This window comes from Rhipicephalus sanguineus, chromosome 1 (genome assembly GCF_013339695.2).
Source record: "Rhipicephalus sanguineus isolate Rsan-2018 chromosome 1, BIME_Rsan_1.4, whole genome shotgun sequence".
NCBI classification, from domain to species: domain Eukaryota; kingdom Metazoa; phylum Arthropoda; class Arachnida; order Ixodida; family Ixodidae; genus Rhipicephalus; species Rhipicephalus sanguineus.
The window spans coordinates 49,081,334-49,104,553 of NC_051176.1; the positions used below are offsets into that span (position 1 = coordinate 49,081,334).

The following is a 23,220-nucleotide window of genomic DNA, read 5'->3' on the forward strand; positions in this document are numbered from 1 at the left end:
TTACTATTCTCTTATTCCCGACTGTCAACTGCCAGTGCTTGCCCGTTTCGTGCCAAGGCAGAATAAGCTATGATGAACATTCCACAAATGGCAAGAGTTCATTGGGCGAATATATGCATGACAGGAGACTTGAAAAACAGACGTACTATTGCGCTCAGTATGAGCTACATCACGCGAGCACGTGGCCGAGTGCTTCGCAAGGTTGTACAGTGGCGCTGTTCATGGCATATTTTGGAGCTATCGAGATAGAGTTTGGCTGTCCCTGCGAGCGCGCATCGCCCCCACTTGCTTGCTTTCACCCTCGAAGTTATTATTTTCGAAGTTGCTCTCACCGCAGGGCAAAACGAGGGCGTGGAGGTTGTGGTAGAGGTTCGTAAGGAAATGAAGAAGACACCTAATTTCTGCAGCCCTTAAAGGCCAACACCGGCGATTTTTTGGCCATGTCAAAGTAATGGTGCTTTTATGTTCCTGAGACGCTCCCGTTACGGGCCCGATAGCAGAAATACTCGGCAAATTGGAGAATAATTTTATATAAGCAAAAAAGCGCAACACCGAAACCCAACCGAGTGTACTATCCACGTATGACGTAGGCGTTGTTAAAAACGAACCGGAAGTCGTGCAAGGCATGCCGGTCACGCCGGCGCGGAGTATGAAAACTGTGACAGCCGGGACGACCAGCGAAGCGCCGGCCAAACCAACGCTGTCTGTCGCCTTGTGCACAGCAGACGCTCGCTGTAGCAGCCCAAGCGCCGAAGTTAGCGGTGCCCTCGGCTGCGTCACTTCCGCCGCCTTCCCAATACTGACGTCACAGACGCGATGTTGTCAATAATTGTTGGAAGCCAGGAGGGCGTTTGCGCGTGTCTCACGCCTGTAATTTGGCATAAATGACGGAAACGTGCCAAGGAACGTGCCCAGCGAATTTCCTTGAGATCCATCGACCTCGAAAAATCGCCGGAGTTGGCCTTTAAGGGAGCACGGCGAAGTGCCTTATAGGGGTGGGGGTAAGGTGGGAATAAAACAAACTAGAAAGAAAAAGAAAGAAGTGAAAGATGGTCGGCAAGAACGACGAAGAGAGAAGAAGAGAGGAAAGATGGGGAACCGGTCGCAGGAGTTCACGGACGGGACCACGATTCAGCCAAGGGCACGATACACGTCGGTGACGAGGCGGCGAAGGCCCCGTCGGTGAGTGGCCCACAGCATGGCGGTCGAGGAAGCCGTCACGGGGCGTGAAAGCAAATGGAGGCGATGCGCACTCGCAGGGACAGCCAAACTCTCTCCCGATAACTCGAAAATATGCCATGATCTGCGCCATTGTACAACCTTGCAGAGCGCTCGGCCGCGCGCTCGCATGTTGCAGCTCATACTAAGCGCGGTAGTACCATTGCTGTGCCACTCGATTGTCTGGACTGTTGCGGTCGTAAAATGTTGGCAGCCAAGTACCCGCTAGTGAGGAAAAGCTTGAAAGTGTAGGACTGTTTCCTGGGAGGTGCATTATACTGTTAACAATTTTTTGATGCCTAATGTGGTTTTGAGCGAAAATATATTTTAACTATTGCAACGCGTTTACGTAGGCATTCATTCACTACGCCTTTTGTCCCTTGTTTCGCTGCTCTCTAAGGGGCATATCTTTCAGTGCTGACCATCCAGTGCCTTGGTGTTGTTTGACAAGCTTGACCACGGCTGTTTGCTGTAAAAAAACGCAGTTGCTCTGCGTTTGGCACGAGGTGACGGGCCTGCTGGTGGGCCACCTGTCCATACAGCTTTTCCTACTGCAATCGGGGGCGCTCTCCGACCAAAGGCTTGGTGAAGGCCTCGCCTACCCGTATGCGATCCTCAACACGTGATTCCAACAGGCCAGGTGGGTTTTCATTTGCAGAACCTCGGTTTTCAAGCTCTTTGTAGTCATCAAGGTTTGATTACAATGCCACTGCTTACCCGTTTCATGCCAAGGCAGAAATCATAAGCCGGGCTGAATACAAATGTCCACAAATAGGAAGATTTAATTGGGCGGATATGTACATGACTTGAAACTGGGAAAAGAGACGTGCCATTGCTATGTCAGTCGATTGTGTCTCGACTGTCGCGGTCGTCAACTGTTCGCAGACAAGTACCGCCCTAGTGAGAGAAATCTTGAGAAAAATTATAGGACTGTTTTCTGAGAGGTGCATTATGTATACTGTTACAATTTTTTGATGCCCAATGTGTTTTTTAACGAAAAGATTTGCTGTTAACTATTGCGACCGCGTTTTTTAGTCAAGTCTCAAAACAAGGCATGTTTCCTAGTAACAAAAAAAACCAAAGCATGTGCATTGTAGGTCTATGTAGGCGTTCATTCACTACGCCTTTTGATCCTTGTTTCGCTGCTCTCTTAGGGGCAAATATTTCAGTGCTTTGGTGTTGACAAGCTTGACCAGTGATGTTTGCGTTAAAAAAACGCAGTTGCTGTGCGTGTGGCAGGAGGAGGTGACAGGCCTACCTACAGGTGGGCCACCTATCGGTACTGATTTTCCTACTGCCATCGGGGGTGCTATACGACCACCGGCTTGGTGAAGGCCTCGCCTACACGTATGCGACTCTCGACACCTGCTGCCACCAGGCCAGGTAGGTTTTCATTTACAGCAGTCTATTGGGAACGTCCTCGTAACTTTCCAACCTCGGTTTTCAAGCCCTTTGTAGTGACCAAGGATTAATTACATTGGTTATTCTTACTGGCGCACGTTGTCGAAGCTGTAAGGATTGTGCCGCACATTGCTCAGGCGTAAATGAACCTCACATAGGAAATGCGAACATTCAGAAACGCAAGTTCCACACTCGCCGTCATGGCGGCGAGTGGCGCACACACTTCCAGGTCTCCGTGCTAATAAATACCCGATAAAGTGGACGAGGGGACGACCGCCTCCGTAGCTCAATTGGTAGAGAATCGGGCGCGTTATCCGAAGGTTGCACGTTCGGTCCCTGCCGGCAGGATGTTGTCTTTTCGTCCACTTCACTTTATTCACGTTTATATAATTACTACAGTACAGTTAAAACAGTACAATTAACGTCCCCTATACCTTCCTTGTAGTCTGTTGGTTCTCAGTAAGGTTTTATCAAACAAAAGAAACGAGCCGTTAAAATTCTCTTCTTTCCTTCAAGGCAGATTCAGTGTGATACTCATTTCGCAATCCGAATGATGTCATCATGGTAGCATAGCAGGTTACATAGCTAACACATTTAACAATTTCGTGGATGAACTTGCGTCCAGCGGGCTGTCGCGGTGGTACAATGGTTGTACGGTGCTCTGCTGCTGACCGGAAATACGCGGGTTTGATCCCAGCCGCGGAGGTGGAATTTTGAGGGAGGCGAATTGCTAGACGTCTATGTACGTACATTCAGGTGCACGTTAAAGAACACCAGATGGTCTAAATTTCCGGAACCTTCGACTACGCCTTGCCTCATAAGCGTATCATGGTTTTGGCACGTGAAAACCCCGGTTATTAATAAAGGATTGCTTTATAGTGGAACGCTTTGTATTTCATACGTGTGTCAACTGTATACTTTCAACCGTAATCGCTGTAGCTCGCGTAAATAAATCTGGAATGCAGATGGCTATTAGCGTGACGCATTCATTGTGTTTAGAAGCGTCGAATACAGTGGAAATGTTGTAATAACGGAAAGTGGGCGATCGTGCCGAACGATAGCACGCGCAAGTTTTATGCAGTCAGACATAATCACCGTGAAAGATTTTAACAAGCGCGCGTATCGATATTGTGCAGCATACAGAAGCATGCTAGGGGGCTTCAGATGTTTCGCGCATAGACTGATGATACAGGGTATCAGTATTGTGTAAGATTTCATTTGTAACGATGTGTGCTCAACCATATGCTGCTTTTCATAGTTATTACAAATATCTGTCACTAGCGCTGTCACAAGTTATTTGCAGCGCGAGAAGTGCATGCGTGAAAGAACGCGCAGGTTTCGCGTCCAAGCACTCCTTGTGAAATACGCTGAACACGGGATGCAGGGTAACTGAAAGTGAAACTTGGGCAAAGTGTTCATAGAAGAATACAAGGGTCTCGCAGCAACTCAACCTGAATGAATCGGGTGTTCCAGGACTGCAAGGTGAAGACTGCGCCGGAATACGGGTACGGGGACCAAGCCTACATTTTGCCGCATCCAATTGCGTTTGCTCTTTTGGCGAGTCATAGGTAAGTTCAGAAAACTGCCATTGGCCAGTTCACTTGGTGTCGGTCGTCAGCGTACTCTCACTTTCTACAGTGCCGATTGCTTCGCACTACCGCTTTCATTGTTGCGTGGACAGCGTTACAAAATTCAACTGATTGCTCAAAAAAAGTGTAGCTGAATGCGGCATTTAACGTATACGATGTCTAACCTCACGTCAGCGCATGGTGTATGGCGAAAAACTGACAAGTGTTCTCGTCAAGGGCCTCTGGCGTGAACGAGCTAGTTCGCTACATGGCGCCGCCAAAGGGGATGGCAACAGATATCATTATCATCATACATGCAGGAAGTTCCATACGCGTTCCTGGGTTTGAGAATGGTCGCCTGGAATATTTATAGGTACGTTGGTCTTAGCTGGCACACAGCCTGCGCAGCCCATGCTTGGTCAGGGTGCCACAAACGAGGGGGACTCGAGGTGCCGTTCTTATTATAGTGACAGCTCCTTCTAAAGAGGGCGGCGAAAAGTAAGCGGTAAGATGGGGACATAGAATTGCCCTTACCTTTGTACTAGAGTTTCCTCCATGAAGGGGAGAGACCATGTAGTGGAGTATGTCAGTGTTTCGCCAGAAAACAGACCTGTAAGGCAGCGAACATATTGGGATTCTTCTGTTTAGTGAAGCATAAAGGGCGTTTTCATAAACCAATGCATAATGCTGAACAGTTGGTAGTGGTGAGAGGACGCCCTTTAAGACGAGCTAAAGCGCGAATTGAAAACTCCGGCATCGTTAACGACAGAGGAGAAAAAGCGTCGTTTTTTGTTCACATCTATCCGCGACCATCATTGTCAGTCAATTTTATCTCCACTGCAGAACGAAGGCCTCTCCTCACGATCTCCTATTTACCATACCTAGTGCGAGCTTATTGCATTTTAGAATTTCTTCTCCATCTATCTCGCTGCTGCCCTCGCCTGAATTTCCCATTCGTTCGCAACCATTCCTTTGCTCTAACGCATGGTTGCCTATCCTACGCATTACGTTTCCGGCCCAGGCTTAATGCCAACTAGAATTAGGATATCCACTACCCATGTTTGTTTTAGTTTTTTATTTCACAATACTTCAGGCCAGGAGTGGAATTACAAAGAAAGAACAGCACAGAAATAATTTATAACAATACCGGCACTACATGCAATACGTCAGTTTCGCTAGTACGATATTTAACAAAGAAACAAAAAACAGCACACATAGTTTAGAACAACACTCGCACGACAAGTAATATAAGTTTCAATGATGCAATATTCAACACGACAAATGGTGTTCAAGGGCTTCATCAAAATTGTCTCGCAAACGAACAATGGGGGGATGTTATGAGCTTTCGTGAGGTCTAATAATAGCATTATACGCTTGACGTTTAACGTTCTTTTTTTTAAAAAAAGCGCAGTTCCGAAAAGCTGAAGGGCGAAATGTGTGCCCGCCACGACATATCACGAAAAAGAGTGATCCCTAAACATAGCCGTGCGCAGGGTTCCCCACCAAGGGGGGAGGGGGGGGCAAAGGTTCATCGCAGCGCCCCCCCACCCTACGAAGTCAATGTATGGGGCAGATTTTGCGCCCCCCCCCCCCTCTTAGGTTTTAGCGCACCCCTCTGCGCACGCCTATGTCCCTAGATACTTATACTGTGTTACTGATTGAATGGGGGAGCCATTGATATTGTAGGTAAACACACTAGGATTAGTCTACCGGGTTATATTTGACCACTGTATTGATCAGCGTTTAATTCCATGTCCCTTGCTGCGCACCAGCATTGAATGTTGCGTAGAGTTTGCTGTTTAGATTATGGTCTTCTGAGCAGGTCATGTTTTTAAGCACAACACAATCATCCGCAAAAAGTTTTAAAAAAAGCGCAGTTCCGAAAAGCTGAAGGGCGAAATGTGTGCCCGCCACGACATATCACGAAAAAGAGTGATCCCTAAACATAGCCGTGCGCAGGGTTCCCCACCAAGGGGGGAGGGGGGGGGCAAAGGTGAGGGATTGCTTGCACTAAATCATTTACCTATATAAGGAATAATAGTGGCCCCAACACATTGCCCTGTCGCACACCAGAACTAACATTCAGCATTCTAGATACACTCGTTTTAATTTCAACGAACTGCTCACTCACTCGGGAGACAGTCACTCGAGAAATATTATTCGACCCTGTCCGCGGGTACATTACCCCTCTCCCCGCTCACTAATCTGGACTACCGGCGATTAGGGCCTGGCAGGCAAAAAGGCAGCGCACGTTGCCCCCCGCGCACTCATTCCCCGGACCCCTGCCTCGCCCACCGATGACCCTTCTCATTCAGAAGAAAACTCTCCTCTCCTCACTTTTAAATATGTAACAACCCATTATTGAGACTCCCACCACCGCTTTCCTGCGTCCTGCAAGGGTTCAAGAAGGCGGACGAAAGAATTCTCCGGCTATTCACAAATACGCTACTGTGCCCGGCAGTGCTCAAACATTTTGACTCTTCCTTTTCCGATCTCTGCCAGTATTGTGAGATGGCTGACACCTGCGACATGGTATGGACATGCCAGCTCAATCCATATCCCCCCCCCCCCAACCCAACCCGAGAGGACTCAAAGGCGGCCCTGCTCGGCTGCTCCTCTCCGCCCTCTCTTAGCAATGCCTTGCTCTGCTATGCTTTCCCACTCTCTTCGCTTTGCCCTCACCCGCTTCGCCAATTTCGCGGACGCTCGGCACGGCTGGAACTCAAACTTCAACAGCTTGATTGAACCACTATGGTAGACTAAACACTTTTAAGGTGTTGATGCTCTCCGAGAACGGTGCCACTTCGCTGATTTTGTCGAAGAATTGTCGTTGGACAACAGCGTCCCGCACCAATTTTCCTTGTAGGTAATTCTAGGACACTGTGTGGGTGGCACAGCCAGTGTTGCTTGGTGCGAGAATTTGTGACACGCGCAGAATGAATTTTCAAATGTATATGGCGAAGTCCTGTATGTTATAAAATAACATTAACTTTGATTGCATCATAAAATGGTCCGGTTTGGTAACTGATCAAGCGTTGTGAATATTTTATTGGAGTTGGCGAAAGGGATTATTGAAACTCGAAGTATGATACGCAGACCTTTCAGGCTGCAGCGGCATATACATGTAAGTAACCGCATACAAATACGTAAAGTTTAATTATGTATTTCCAGTAGCCACTCGCTTTACAATAGCAACAATCCTGGTCATCATCTAGTTTAGCTGGCCTCGCCAATTATGCCCAGTCACCGTCGCTTTGCTATGCTGCAAGAGCGGCAGCGTACGAGTACGAGGTCATATCTAACTTCTTAAAATAAGGTAAACTAAAGAAGGGGAATGGTTCGAGGCGCCCGCTTTGTTAGGAACAACCTTATGAAGCCATAGAAAACATAAGTGGCCATCATTCGCGGTTTTTAATTGAAACGTTGAAACCCTGATGAGGAACACTCACATGCTTGCTTATGCGGCTTGGACGCAGTAGTGTAGCATCAGATTGAAAAAGCCCAGATAGATTTACTATTCTATCAGTCCTGACAGTGAAATGCAAAATGCAAACATGCCAGAGCTTGACCGTTTTGTGTCATATCAGAAATAATAAGCCGTGCTGAAAAGACATGTCCATAAATGGGAAAATCACTTGGGTAGACGTATGCATGGCTTAAAGAAAACTAGCAAAACAGACTTCGTGGGATCCACCATTTACGTTTTCCTGTCCCTCTGCCGTTTTGGTAGGATTTTTGTAGGGGCTAGGACAACTGGTATCCCCAGAGCGAAAGCCTCCAAGATCATGAGGCGTTTCGCGACTTTACCGCTAGGGGAATAGCGCGTGCGCTGTGGCATCGTGAAAAAAGCGGATTGGTGTGCCAGTTGTCCTTCTCTAGACGGTCGTCAGTTGTTGGTAGTCAAGTACCCGCTAGTAAGGAAAAGCTCGAGAAGATTTAAAACTGTTTCCCTAGAGGTACATAATACTCTAAAAGGATTAAATATTGGGCTAGTTGGCTGAGACATACTAGTCATAACTGGCTGTGATATAATAGCACAAGGAATGAAACGACGAACACAACGAAAGCGCTTGTCTTCGTCTTCTTTCTTGTGTCCGTCGTTTTATTCCTTAAACTAGTATGTCTCAGCCAGCTACATAATACTGTTACAATTTTTTTTTAAATTCGCAATGTGCTTGTCAACGAAAATATCTTCTGGTGACTATTGGAACCACACTTTTTACTCAAGTCACAAAACACGGGCTTTTTGCTGGTAAAAACAAATCAACGGCATTGTAGCCCTAAGCAGGCATTCTACCACTACACGTTTTGCTCCGTCGTTTGGCTGCACTCTGAGGGGTATATATTTCAGTGCTGACCAACAAGTGCCTTGGTGTTCACAAGCTTGACAACTGCTCTTTTCTGTAAAAAAAAACGCAGACTTGCTGTACGTGTGGCACGAGGTGACCGGCCTGCTGGCGCGCCATCCTGAACACCCTGTGCCAGCAGGCCAGGTAGGTTTTCATTTAGAACACTCTATTGAAAGCGTCTTCACACCTTACACGTTTCCCCAACCTCCACTTTCCAAGCATTTTGTAGTGACCAAAGGTTTATATTCCACTTGTATTCCACTTGACGCACGTGGCCGAAGCTGTCAGAGTTGTGCCGCACATCATTCGCCGTATTGGCTGCGAACAGCTCTGGCTAACACTCCGAGGATTACACTGACATACCTACCCGATAAAGTGAATGGGAAAGCGACCGCCGCTGTAGTTCAATTGGTAGAACATGGGACGCGTCATCCGAAGGCTGTAGGTTCCATCCCTAGCTGCGGCAAGTATATTTCTCACTCACTTTCATTCATTTCCTTTTACTTCATAATTACTATACGACAGTTAAAACACACAATTATAGTCCCCTATGCCCTCCTTAGCTTCATTCTGTTGGTTCCATTAGAAACGAGCCCTCGGTCAATCCCCCGCTTTAGAATCGATTTAGTGCGATACTACTGTCTGTGTTCAAAATCTCCCACCTTGGTAACTAAGCACGTCAGTCACCGCGCTGCTAAGCTCGAGGACGTGGGTTCGGTTCCCAGCCTTATTTGGCCACGTCTGGATGATGGTGAAGTGCAAGGACACCCGTGTAATAGCATTTACAATTACTCGGGTGTTGCGTGTGTTCCGCAAACAGGTCCCCAAATGGTCGATGCCGTACTACGGTGCCGCGTCTGCATGTTTGGAAATTGCGCCAGTTTTCATCAGTCTTAGTGAGCGCAAGAAACGCAATGAGCCTGCGAGACGAAACCACACTTACCACCGCGCGCCCACGCACGTGTAGATGTGTGAGCAATAGCCTAAAAAAATCTTGGAAAGAAACTAAAGGTTAATGGCATTTCGGGCATCGGCCCAGGGTGCCCAGCAAGTGCTGCCACCCTGGGCCGATGCCCGATGACCAACTTAAAAAGAAGCGAGCTTTTTTTTCTTTTTTTTTGTCCACCGTGGTGGCATGTGCGCCACCACGCTCGACAAAAAACGGCCTCGTTATAAAGGGGATGCTCATAGCATCCATCCATCCATCCATCCATCCATCCATCCATCCACAGTCGGTGGTGGGGGGCTGGTTGGGGCTTTCGCAAACTTTAGACGCCGGATTGGAGTAAGCCAAACACAAAGCAGGCTAATTCGATACTCCGATCCTAGCGCTTACGTTTTGATTCAGTCCAAGTCACTATCAGACGGAACGGTGCCTCCGTCCGTTCTGTGCCCGTTCCTTTAGAAATGATTGACAGCACTGCCGTTTCCGGTTGCTATTCCCACGTCTGACCGTCAGACGAGCCTCGATCAATCCCGTGCGGCTCCATGTCGTCCTTTCGTTACGTTTCGTTCCTTCCGTTCTATCACAGAACGCGTACAAAAATTTGGAGGACGCTTGAGCTTCGCCTTCAAAAGCAGAACGCGATAGCGTAATCGGGACCCGTGCGCATCGCCTTCTCTGGCTTCGGTTTTCGGAGCATGCCTCAACCGTGCCGTGAGGAAACGAACGACTGTGCCCTTAACATTGGCTGCTTCAAACTATCCTAGAATGCCTACTGCAAATGCAGTTAAGTGCCCACTACGTCATAATTCTTTCTTTTGCGAATCGGCGAAGGGCCCACTACGCGTCTGTAAGGCAACACGCGAACCAACGCAGCTGCTCACTTTGTTTATGCTTTTGCAGCTGATGATTAAATATGTCTGAACACTTTGTAGTGGGTGGGCCTTCAAAACACCCACTCGTTGCACAGTTCACATATTTTGAGGCTTGGCGAGATTCTACGCTTCTGCCACGCAATATTACGTGCTTTAAGAAAACTCCTTGCAACACATGACATTCGTATAGTGTTTTTTCCGAAGCTATTTATTTTTTGTTTCCTAATATTTCCTATTTATTTTATGTGGATCTTTCTGATTTTTTCGGTCACGGACACAATGATTTTTCGCTCACGACCAACGACTCCGACGCCGACACCGGAATTTCTGCGAAACGAGCTCTTTAACACTATCGCGTTAAAATAGCTCCCCTGGAGTGCGGTTTATGCGCTCACGCGTACACTATGCTATCACTCGTTCCTTTTCGCTCCTATAGGGCACTGCGGAGATACTTTTTACTTCCTAGTGATGAATGGAAATGTGAAGTGATCGTCAGTTAGAGTGCTCACGTGATAGCCACCATATCTTCTTGTAATACAATAAGCTATTTCTAAATATTACTTGTTTCCAATATGAATAGAAACGCAATAGCGAGAAGGAACTGCGAAGGCACTTTGTTGGCTAAGGTGGAATCTCAACATTGTTTCCCCCTTTCAATCATTGCTTGCGCCGTGTTTTCTCGTGCTTGATTCTTCTTCGTCGTCTCCTAAAGCCCTCACGCATACTCACGTTTTGTCTTTTTTCTTATCATTACACAACTTGTTCAGTATGCGTCCATTATGCATGCTTCACTAGTCGCAGTTACCCATAAAATCACCCCCTGTATTACACTGTATTAACTTCATACCCATGCTGTCTATACTATAGGCTCAGAGCAACCGAACGCTTTTTCAGGTACCTATCCGGGTCAATTAAAGGCCACTTGAGAAAAGGAAAAAAGAAAGGGTGAGTTCCCAGTGCTTCTATTGTTAAGTATGATAATTTAGGTGAGAGCGCTTATTCAGAGCTTGTGCACGGAGTCGTATAGCGGTGTGATGTGCAAGTGCGCGTTTGAAAAGGGCGCGACGCAAACACAAGCCGATGAAGACGACGACGATGACTCGCGACCGTAGCGCGTGTGAGCGTGAACAATTTTAGCCCAATGAAGAGCCGCCACGGTGTTTCAGAAGAGGAAGCCACGGGTGAAGAACGGCAGAGCGGGGAGACGTGGCCGGGACGTGACCGAGTGAAGAAGGCGACCAGGGCGTGGGAGTGGCGGCCGGCAGAGTTCCTGCGTCGAGGCCGCTGCGGGCTCCCACCTGGGCGCGTACCCAGCTTCTTCAATCGTCTGGCGTTGGCCAGACACACGCTGCTCATCGTCTGGCGTTGGCCAGTCAAGACCGGCGTCTCCCGCTTCAAACCCAGTCTGCGGCTGGCGAACGCCGAAGGGGCGTCCGGCCGTTGACCTCGACTCGCCCCACGCTTCTGTCCACCCGAGTGAGCGTCTACCGCACCTCTAGCCGTTGGCGTCTGCGTGAGTTCGTCTGTGCCTTGGCTTCCCCGTCTCCGCTACAAGCTCCGCGTCTCGATGAACGGTGACACTGCGTTTTTCTCTTGTACTTATCTTCTGTGAACTGTTCGCGTCCGTTAACATTTTCCTACTCTTGTTAACTTCTTTTCCGCTTGCATTTTTTGTACTTTTCTCTCTCCTTCGCTATTCATATTTCTGCTGCGTAAATACATTGAGTGTTTGGTTTCTGGTGTGCACAAATGGTCTCGCCCCCTTTCTTGATGGCGGTTATGTCATCAGTTCAATGTTTACCGAACCTACACGAGAGCGTATCGAATAAATAGCCTCGTGACAAATGGCGTCCGCTACGACAGGACGAGACCGTTTGTGACACTCTACTGGTGTTCAGAAATAGAGAGAAAAGATGAGCAGGGCAGATTTAGAAGAGTTGGGAAGGCGCATGGGTCTAGAAGGCGAGGAACTGGTGGCATGGTGCGAGGAACGCGAGAGGCGGATTCGCGAAGAGATGGCTGAGGAAATGGAGTTCGAACGTGAAATGAAAAAGAAGGAAAGAGAGCTTGAAGAGCTAAGGCAAAGAACGCAGCAATTGAGGCTTAAACTGGCGGAGGTCGAAACGAGACAGCGAGAAGGCGGAGAATGGCGGGAGCAATTTTCATACCTGAGCTCCAAAGAGCAGGTACTCGATGTGTGCTCTGAAGGCAGGGCCTTCACGAGTGAATCTGTATCGTTCTGTAGTGGCAGTATTGCAAACGCCAGCAACCACACTGGTACAGACTCTCTACAAATAGAGGACAGAGGCGAGGCGGAGAGCGAGGGTGAGACCAACCAAGGTCTAGGGACAGTGCTGAGTATGGCTTCGCAAAACTTAGCAAAGAAGGAACAGTCGTGTTCCCTGGAAAGCGATGCAGCTATGCAAAATAGTGCGGCAGAATGCACATTTATCGAAGAGGCACATGGTCCTCGGGACAGCCCTGATGAAAGGGCAGTAGATGTTTCTACGGAGTGCGCTTTCGAAGACTTTCGAGCGATCTTTAGAAAGGACGCCAAGTCTTCAGATACAGTGAGTGAAATAAACGGCATAGCACCGCGCGTGTGCCATGTCGAGCGTTCTAAGGCGACAGGCGCAGAGTCTTCCTGTGTACCACTGGCAGCAGTGACCGGCGGCACAGGAATGGTCGATGACCATACATGTAGCTCGCCTCAAAACAGCGCGACGCTTACTTCAGGTCAACGTAGAGAGCGTAGCGTTCCGTGTGAAGAGCAGGGAACGACTACTAAATCACTGAGAATGGAAAGTAGAAAGGAGTTGGTTGAAGGAGCATGCCACCTAGGCATTAACAGTGAGCTCCAGAATGGTAGCACAGATGTTGTGCAGGGTTCCTTAATTAAGTAAAGATAAAGAACATAAGGTTTCTGCCTCATCATGCGATGCAGCAACTGTTCCAAGCGAGATGCTGAAGGCATTGAAGGCGTATCGGCCAAAGAGAGGTGTTCGAGTACGGGAACGAGTCATTCGAGCAATTCTGACTGGGTTCTCTTGCTCACAACGCCTTCGATCCTATGGCAATCTCAACCAGGTTGACAGCACATTTCATTCTAGCAAAGACCAGGTGCTTGAATGGGACAAGTTTCCGAGCGTTTTCGTGGAGAGGCCCAGACAGGCGTGTCCTCGAGGATTTTTCCAAACTTTTCCACAGCTGTTGTGTCCTAAACAGAGAAAAAGGAGATCTCTTCTTGTGTGGGACGCGATCACCTAATAGTCGAAACTAACCGGCAGCTGCTCTTGGGTTTCGACTATGGACAAATGAATTATATTACTTGTAGCTATCTTAGGTTTTGAACTGGCCTTTGGTGTGAAGTGTGACGTGATTATAGTTTTGGCATAACGCTGGGACCATGCTTTGAAATGTGTGGTGGACTTAACCAGCATATTTTTGTGTGAACGCTGAAGGTGCAGTGAGTGTGTTGGTGTAAGATTGTGCAGTGGACGCTGTGCCGAACGTGTGTTGTGCGTGGCGAAACGCGCACTTACCGGCAGTTTTTTCATCGGAAAAAACTTATCGAAAGGGGGGCTTTTGTGATGTGCAAGTGCGCGTTTGAAAAGGGCGCGACGCAAACACAAGCCGATGAAGACGACGACGATGACTCGCGACCGTAGCGCGTGTGAGCGTGAACAATTTTAGCCCAATGAAGAGCCGCCACGGTGTTTCAGAAGAGGAAGCCACGGGTGAAGAACGGCAGAGCGGGGAGACGTGGCCGGGACGTGACCGAGTGAAGAAGGCGACCAGGGCGTGGGAGTGGCGGCCGGCAGAGTTCCTGCGTCGAGGCCGCTGCGGGCTCCCACCTGGGCGCGTACCCAGCTTCTTCAATCGTCTGGCGTTGGCCAGACACACGCTGCTCATCGTCTGGCGTTGGCCAGTCAAGACCGGCGTCTCCCGCTTCAAACCCAGTCTGCGGCTGGCGAACGCCGAAGGGGCGTCCGGCCGTTGACCTCGACTCGCCCCACGCTTCTGTCCACCCGAGTGAGCGTCTACCGCACCTCTAGCCGTTGGCGTCTGCGTGAGTTCGTCTGTGCCTTGGCTTTCCCGTCTCCGCTACAAGCTCCACGTCTCGATGAACGGTGACACTGCGTTTTTCTCTTGTACTTATCTTCTGTGAACTGTTCGCGTCCGTTAACATTTTCCTACTCTTGTTAACTTCTTTTCCGCTTGCATTTTTTGTACTTTTCTCTCTCCTTCGCTATTCATATTTCTGCTGTGTAAATACATTGAGTGTTTGGTTTCTGGTGTGCACAAATGGTCTCGCCTCCTTTCTTGATGGCGGTTATGTCATCAGTTCAATGTTTACCGAACCTACACGAGAGCGTATCGAATAAATAGCCTCGTGACAAGCGGCCGGCTTAGTAGATAGGCTCTGCATGATTTGATCGCGTGCGCGCGGTCCCGAGGCTGGGTCGCGTTTATGTGGAGCCAGGACAGGATTTCGTCTAGCACTCACTCGTAGAAGTAATCGTATTAAGCAGATATCGCATAAACACATCAGAAATATGCCCTTGACTGGTGCATTGAAGCACCAAGTGCAAGTCGTCAATATTCACGGCAGGATAGGTGGTCAGTATCGTGTTTAGGCGTTTCAAGAAGTTGAGGCTCACCGAGAACGTTGCCGATTCAGTCACCACGTCGAAGTATTTTCATCATAGAAAAGCGTCCAGTACCAATTTTCCTTCTAGGTGATTGTAAGACACTATAGATGCGACGGCCAGTGTTGCTTAGTTGCAGAATTTGCGACTCGCGAAGATTGAATTTTCAAATGTACATGGCGAAAGCCTTTAGGTTATGATATCATTAATTTTTAGTGGATCATAAAATACGCAGCTTTGGTAACTGCTCTATCGTTGTGAACGTTTTATATTGGAGTTAACAAAATGGGTTTTTAATACAAAAAGATGTCCCTACATTTCAGCGTGAAGCCATGTATATATGTGTCAATAACCTTATACGTAAAGTGTAATGGTGTATTTGCAGTAGTCGCTCGCTTTACACCATCTAGATTAGCTTGCCTCGCCAAACATGCCCAGTCACCGTCGCTTCAAAAAACAAAAAAAAGCCTGCAACACCACAACAGCGCGAACGTACGAGCGCGAATACATATTTAACTTAGCTGCGTCGAGGGGCCCACTTCTTTCTTAGGCACAACCTTGTGCACCCATAGAAAATGTCAAATTGGAAAGGTTGTCATTGTGACATTAAGGAAACAAATTGCATTGGACAAGCCTTATCAAGGAACATTCACATGCTTGCTCATGGTGCTTGGACGCAGTAGTGCCTTGCATCAGACCGAAACTGCCAGAGAGCTTTACTATTCTCTTATTCCCGACTGTCAACTGCCAGTGCTTGCCCGTTTCCTGCCAAGGCAGAATAAGTTGTGCTGAACATTCCACAAATTGGAAGAGTTAATTGGGCGAATATATGCATGACAGAAAACTAGGAAAGCAGACGTACTATCGCGCTCAGTATGAGCTACATCACGCGAGCGCGTGGCCGAGTGCTTTGCAAGGTTGTATAGTGGCGCTGTTCATGGCATATTTTCCGAGTTATCGAGAGAGAGTTTGGCTGTCCCTGCGATCGCGCATCGCCCCCACTTGCTCCCTTTCCCCCTCGAAGTTATCATTTTCGAAGCTGGAATAACCGCAGGGCAACACGAGGGCGTGCGTGAAAGCAAATGGAGGCTATGCGCACTCGCAGGCACAGCCAAACTCTCTCCCGATAACTCGAAAATGTGCCACGATCGGCGCCACTGTACAACCGTGCAGAGCGCTCGGCCACGCGCTCGTATGTTGTAGCTCATACAGAGCGCGGTAGTACCATTGCTGTGCCAGTCGATTGTGGCTCGACTGTTGCGGTCGTCAAATGTTGGCAGCCAAGTACCCGCTAGCCAGGAAAAGCTTGAGATAATGTGTAGGACTGTTTTCTGAGAGGTCGCATTATACTGTTAGAATTTTCCAATGCGGTTTTCAGCGAAAATATATTTTAACTATTGCAACCGCGTTTATGTAGGCATTCATTCACTACGCCTTTTGTCCCTTGTTTCGCTGCTCTCTTAGGGGCATAACTTTCAGTGCTGACCATCCAGTGCTTTGGTGTTTGACAAGCTTGACCACGGCTGTTTGCTGTAAAAAAAAACGCGGTTGCTGTGCGTGTGGCAGGAGGTGACAGGCCTACAGGTGGGCCACCTGTCCGTACTGCTTTTCCTGCTGCAATCGGGGGTGCTATCCGACCACCGGTTTGGTGAAGGCCTCGCCTACCCCTATGATCCTCAACACCTGGTGCCAGCAGGCCAGGTAGGTTTTAATTTACAGCAGTCTATTGGCCGTGTATCTGCGTGCTTCGCTGCAAATGTCGTCGAAAGACGATAGTCTTCTGACGGCTGTACTACATGAGTCCTGGTCTCATCCGCGGCCACCCGTTGTTCTCGTACTATTTTCGTCCTGGCATGATACGTAAATGCAATGGAGGTTTGTCTGAACAGATTTCATTTAACCGTATTATCACTGTTGGCATGCCATTTGTTCGTACCTCCATGACAAATCAGCTATGTTTGGGTCGCGTGTGGTACTGTATAGCATGATAGTTTACAAAGAACCATTTGTGAGACTTGAATGTATTTTATTGCGTGGAAGGGTCAATGGCTGTGTGCATGTACTACTGGTGCGCCAAAGTAGACGCCTTCCCGTCTCCGGTGACTCCAGGGTGTGAGGCACGATCACGTTCCACAGTGGCACTGGCACCACTGGCACACTGAGTCTCACCATGACATCCCTCGTCGTCCGACGCATTGCCAACCAAGCAGAGCAGAAGTCTGTGTACGCTAAGTAGGAGGCGTACTTCAGTAGTTCCACGTTCTTTAGCCCGCATTGGAAGGAGGCGCTGCGTGAGATATGGACGCCAACTGGCAGTGGCGTCGGGAAACGTGAGCTTGTGCAGAATCCAGGGCCACTGCCAGGTGGTAGCACCATATCGTCCGCAGAGGGCTTTTTCGTGCATAGCGTCGCATTTTCAGCGCAGCCTAAGAAACACTAGGGTCTTTAGAATTACGTATCTATTTTCTAGTAAAAGAACACACCACCTAATACTTACGTATTGATGTTGCGCCTCAGATATGCGTAATATTTGCTTTTAGATCGAAAAGGTTCACAAGTATGAACGCAGCTACCAGTTGAGATGGCTGGGCTGAACGCCCAGCCATCTCGAACTGGCCGGGTGGCTGAATCGTGTGACAGACTGAATCGTGTGACAGGCTGAATCGTGTGACAGTTCAAGAATCCCAAGAAAGACTATGGTCTTCAAAAACGCAGTTGCTGCGCGTGTGGCAGGAGGTGACAGGCCTACAATTGGGCCTCCTGTCCATACTGCTTTTCCTACTGAAATCGAGTGTGCCATCCGAGCACCGGTTTGGTGAAGGCCTCGCCTACCCGTATGATCTCGACACCTGGTGCCACGAGGCCAGGTAGGTTTTCATTTACAGCAGTCTATTGGGAACGTCCTCGCAAATTTCCAGGCAAAAACCAGGCAAAACAAAAATATTGACCGGACAGGTATGTTCGATCTCTCGTGGAATCACCCTTTAGAGGGCGGCAGCAGCCCACTTTCGCACACGCTAGACACAAATAAAATCTGAGAACAGTTTTCTTGACGAAAAGCCACCAGATCAAGGTTTTGATACAGCAGAATAATTAAAACTCAGATTTACGCACAATACAAGCTGATAACAACCATCAGTCGCACTAAAGTAAGCACACACAGCAAGGGTATTTGGCCCGTTATATCTCGTGAACAGAGCAAATGAGGACATATGATATTAAAACCGTGTGTTCACTAACATAAGCGCTCTTCGATAAGAAATTTTCGTCAAAATTGAGACCGCAGTTTATTTTTTGAAATTGAACATTTTTGAAAAAACTCCCTTCTTTAACTATTTTTCTTTTATTGCGCTGCGCGTAGGAAAATTACCTTCCGTATAAATGTTGCAGAGGCTCTTTTCTATACTGGACACTGTTTTCAAGTTTTTTTATTTCGGCCGTGTTTGTCATTTTTTCACAATTTTTTCCTTTTGAGGACGGCATAAAAAAAGCATTGATGTAATTCACGGTAATGCGTATTAAACCAGCAAGAAAAAGTTTCGACACATCATTTATAGTTCGCGTTAAATTTGGCCGTGAAATTCGAAAACATTGCAGTGAGCAAAAACAGGAGACCCGCGCCGCCACATTGAAATATTTTTTGGCGCGCTGGAAGCGTTTCTGGGGAATAAAATTTTCGGTTCCGTGCACTTTGATAGTGCCCACTTAACATATAAAAAACCCAAGCAAAACAAAAATATCGTCCGCACAGGCATGTCCCATCTCTCGTGAAATCACCCTTCATCGCTTTTACAGAGAAGCCCTGGTCCGAGGAAAAGCGCTTGCTCGGGGAATCTAAAATCTCGCGACGTACAGCCGGAGGTAAGTGTTCACCCCTCAGCGTTTTACCTTGCTTCGTATTATATGCCCAAAAGAGTCACTGTGGAGGTTAGCAGAAACAAGTTTATTTGAACGTTTCGTCATAGCAACCGCATTCCACAAGCAGCGAAACCAAAGAAAGCAATGAGGTAGTTGTGTTCTTTATTGATATGCAGATTTCGCAAGAAAAAGGGATAATATGGGTGGTAAGAACCAGTCGTCAGTGGGAGCCGCACCCACAACCAATACGATTGATGTGTGTGATGTCCTAACCGTACCTATCGTGCATTCTATGTATATGGCAGCGGTTGTTTCCCTGTATTCGATGTACGCTTTAATGTCCAACAAGACGGAATGTCTAATTGAAAAGGCAGCGATATGCGCAAGTTGAGAATTGTCAGACAAATATTGTATTATATTGATGCGGACTCTACACAAGATTGTATTTTTTAGCCTTTTTGAAATACTGGCTGCCGCGTCGTATTTTTTCATTTCTTATTAATGTGCTTTTTTTTGCCTAACATAAGACTGGTCGCGTTTCGCGCCAGGCATCACGCCATTCTAACTTTCAAGGAGTGGGGGGATTTAAAAGCCCACCCATAACAAAGCACACAGGCATAATTGATCAGCAGTCGCAACCGCTACAACGCATCGTGCAGCTGCGTACGTACGCGCATTGCCTTGCGGATGCCGCCTAGTGGGTACTTCACTTATTCTCAAGAGAATTATGGCTTTGTGGACACTAAGCTGCTGTACTTTCTGTAGGTTTGAAAAGGTTTGAGGTGTGCACCGCGAAGCGAAGCGTGACAAGCGAATAAGAAGGCTAAGAAGGCGGTGCGAACGGGGCCCGAGTTGTATGCACTATATCGGCGTTCCACACTTGAAGGCGAAGCTCCTGCGTCCTCTAAGTACTTTCCCTTTCGTTAATTCCTTGCGGCGCGTATTCTCGTTCTTGGACCTTCATCGTCGTTGCCTGAAGCGCTCACGCTCACTCAATCTCAGCCATCTTCTTTTTCTTCTCTTTACGGCACTTGTTCAATATTAGCGCGATTCTCCTGTCACTGATACCCATCGAATCATTCGATGCACAAACTGCAGACGCGGGCAGTTAGCACTTCGTTTATGGAAGAATTATTTGTCGGTAATATGATTATTGGACCCTTCACATCCTCTACCATTGTTCGTAGCAGTATTGAGCGACCATTATCATCATCGTCAAGTAGAGACGCGCTGGCCCGAGCCACGCGCTGGCTCAGGCCAGCGCTCGTGCCAGCGCTCGCGGAGACACGCGCTGGCTCGAGAGCATGCGCTCGAGCGGCTCGGGGCAGCGCCTGCGCGCTTTCGGCATTCGAATATTCCGAGTCCCGAGACATGGAGCACAGCTCAGTGCGGCCCGAACGCTTCTTCAGGTACCCGTTGCCGACATGGGAGGGCCGACTGACGGCATCACTGACGGCAACAAAGGTGGGTTCCACATTTTTCCTTCGTCTAATGCGATAAATGAGGCGACAGCTTTCATTGGTATAGCTTTTGCAGGCTGTCGTAGCTCGTGGCACAGTAAATTGATTCTTCGTCTATTAGAGCTCATGCACGCGGTTCCGAGTATCGCGCACGATTCTGCAAAACCAGCACAGGATGTCGCGCGGTCACGATATCGTAGAAATGGTCTTATCGAGCAGTTGTCGCATTGGCACATCAGAGCTATCAGAACTGTTTGACGCGCTGAGCGTTACGTGAGTGTAATGAGTATGCACAGCACGATGGGTAGTTAGCGCTTTTATAGAATCGGCTGCGTACTTCATCATTTGTTTCGATCCCAGTTCAAAACACTTCGCAAGAAAACTACGCACGAAACGCGTTTTCGCGGCAATTTGGAGCGATGCTATTGCTGCGGCTTGGATGACTTCATACCCTAAACACAGATGTGTAAGCATAGACAGTTTGATTCGCACTTAAAGGAATGTCTCCGTCCTCGCTGACCACGCTTCACAAGTTTCTTTGGTGTGTGTACGTTGCGTTAGTGTGTGCGTTATCAGGTAGTTTAACGTGTGATGTTTGCATACTCTAATAGTTAGCGCTGCTAAACATGGCGGCGCCTATGTCTCCCGCCTCAGCGCCAGTTATGGTGACTGCGTTTTCCCTTCCTCTGTTAGAGTTATAAAACAATGGTCCCAAAAGTTTCGGGCATCAAGACGCTTTGCTTGTGCTTGCTTGCACGAGAATTAGAATAGGGTTTTGCGCTCACTGTTTGCGTTCTACGCTTGCAGGACTACGGTGACTGGAAAGGCTGGCTACGATGAATAATAATTAGGGATGTGCGAATATTTGAGTTTCGAATTCGAATCGAATAATACGTAATCGATTAATTGGATTCGACTTTCAAACAGCTAGTATTCGAAGTTTTGAATCATACGACCCGGCGCATCTAAAACGCGACAAATGCCAATGGTGCAATTTGGTTAGGGTGGGGTAGGTAAAACAAACGCTAACGTCGTTACAGTAAGCCTTTCGTTGAAACTTTCACCGATATCCTGGTTCAAAAGCGAGCGCATGTTTTATTTCAAATGAGATTGTCATTTCTGCAGGTAAAAAAAAAAGAGAAAACTGTCAACATTAGAAACGAACGCACGAACATATTGCGTAGTTCGGTCGCGTATGCCTCAAGCGCCGTAAAACTTCCCGACATTGGCCCGCGGAACCCTCGGTGATTGGCTTCACATGTGCAAATTTGTTCACGCTGTGCAGTCGCCACTGCCGCACCGCACCACTAGTTTAGAAACTCCCAACGTTCCGGCGCGCAGTTAAAACGCTGCTGTGAACGAGCGCCCGAAGATTTTGGGGCCCGGAGCACTCATGACGATGAAGCACAACATGAAGCACAACCGCTGTTAGATGAGCCGTACTGTACAACCATAGGGGAAAAAAAGCTAGCTACCGTACCACCCTATGTAAGCCGTTAGGAGTATCGTTGCTGACTAGAATGGCGGCTTTTCTATCAACACGCCTGCGCGCCCATAAAAGCCGGGGTCTCCATCCTAAAATTTGTCCATTTGTAGCGCGAAACGTTACTAATGAGCGCATCCAGATTCCGAGATCGTTCGGTGACTCCGGCGTCTGTAGGGCTAACGATACATGCCCTAATAGAAACTACGAATGGTTGGTATGATGAATTGCATAGGCGTGAAGTTGTTTGGCACAATGCACCTGTTGGGGGCGCTTGTTTTTAGATATGTTAACATGATGTCGAGGGAAGCGCAATAATGTATTTCCCACGACGACCGACTACCTTAGAACGCGTTACTATAAAGCGATGTTCAGTAATAAAGACGACACATGTACGTACAATCTCAACGGAAGAAGATTGACACAGGTGACTGGTTGCCGGAGCGGCAAGATTTTTCTCGAGCACGCAGACATCTAGAGTGCCAAGCACATTCCCTTTTCCAAAGCAGGGGTGGCTTGCAGAAAGCACTCCAACAAACAGCTTTTCGGGGCAACTGCGATAGAGACATATGGTTGCTCGCAGCTCCAGCGAAAAAAGCAAGTACGTAGCCACCTCTGCCGATAAGCAATGGTGGCTACGCATATGGACACGGGTGGGCCAACAGCAAGATGGGCTGCTTTCCGCCGGTCCATAGGCCACCCCTGCTTCGAAAATGGAAAGTGCTTGGCAATCTCACTATCGGCGTGCTCGTCATCAACAGCGCCGCGTGTCGCGATTTTGTGGCTCCGGCCACCGACCACTTCTGCTAAGCTTTTTTCGTTGAGACTCTACTTGTGTGAATATGGAGACGACGGAGCATGTTTTGACTCTGAAGACATCCACCAGGGGGGCTATTTTGTACGCGTTCTAGCATAGAACGGGGAGGAGGATCGAACAAAAGGACAAGAGGGAGCACACAGCCAATAGGCGAGCTGGGGAATTCAGGAATGTATCCAATGCATAAATAAATGTATAATTATTATACCTGAACATCAATATTCAGAGGCATTGTTTCTCGCAGCTTGAAGTTGAAGAGCTCGGCGACTTTAACAATAACCTTGTGTTAATGTCTTGACATAGCGCCAGGGGGTGTCGCCGTTTCACGAGGCGTTCGATGGTGGCGCTCGCCACCACGCTGTTTCATCCAGTGGTTCTAGTATTAGTGTACTTGTAAAATTCAAACGGCGCGACGATTGGAACCGTTATTCAGTTGTCGAAATGGCGCAGCACACGCACTTACGAGGTCCGCACGTTCCCGACAATCAGAGAGAGTTGCTACTCTCGTTTATGGAACAGCATCGAGAGTTGGCCGTACGAGCTACCGAGTTTACGCACGAATTTACGGCAGCGGACAGGCGTCGGCTGTGGGGCGAGCT

At 48.2% G+C, this 23,220-nt stretch overlaps 1 protein-coding gene across 1 annotated transcript in view; it reads left to right on the forward strand.

The window, feature by feature from the left end:
- LOC119391022 (uncharacterized) overlaps nucleotides 1–13,257 on the forward strand; it is a 253,828-nt gene extending 240,571 nt beyond the window's left edge. Inside the window, exons 17-22 of the mRNA XM_049414494.1 lie at nucleotides 1,704–1,858; nucleotides 2,440–2,601; nucleotides 4,093–4,187; nucleotides 8,607–8,680; nucleotides 11,249–11,299; nucleotides 11,521–13,257. Of these exons, the coding sequence (XP_049270451.1) occupies nucleotides 12,268–13,257 (990 nt within the window). The 5' untranslated portion in view covers nucleotides 1,704–1,858; nucleotides 2,440–2,601; nucleotides 4,093–4,187; ... (1 more) ...; nucleotides 11,249–11,299; nucleotides 11,521–12,267. The remainder of the gene's footprint in view (nucleotides 1–1,703; nucleotides 1,859–2,439; nucleotides 2,602–4,092; nucleotides 4,188–8,606; nucleotides 8,681–11,248; nucleotides 11,300–11,520) is intronic.
- The last annotated feature ends 9,963 nt before the right edge of the window (nucleotides 13,258–23,220 follow it).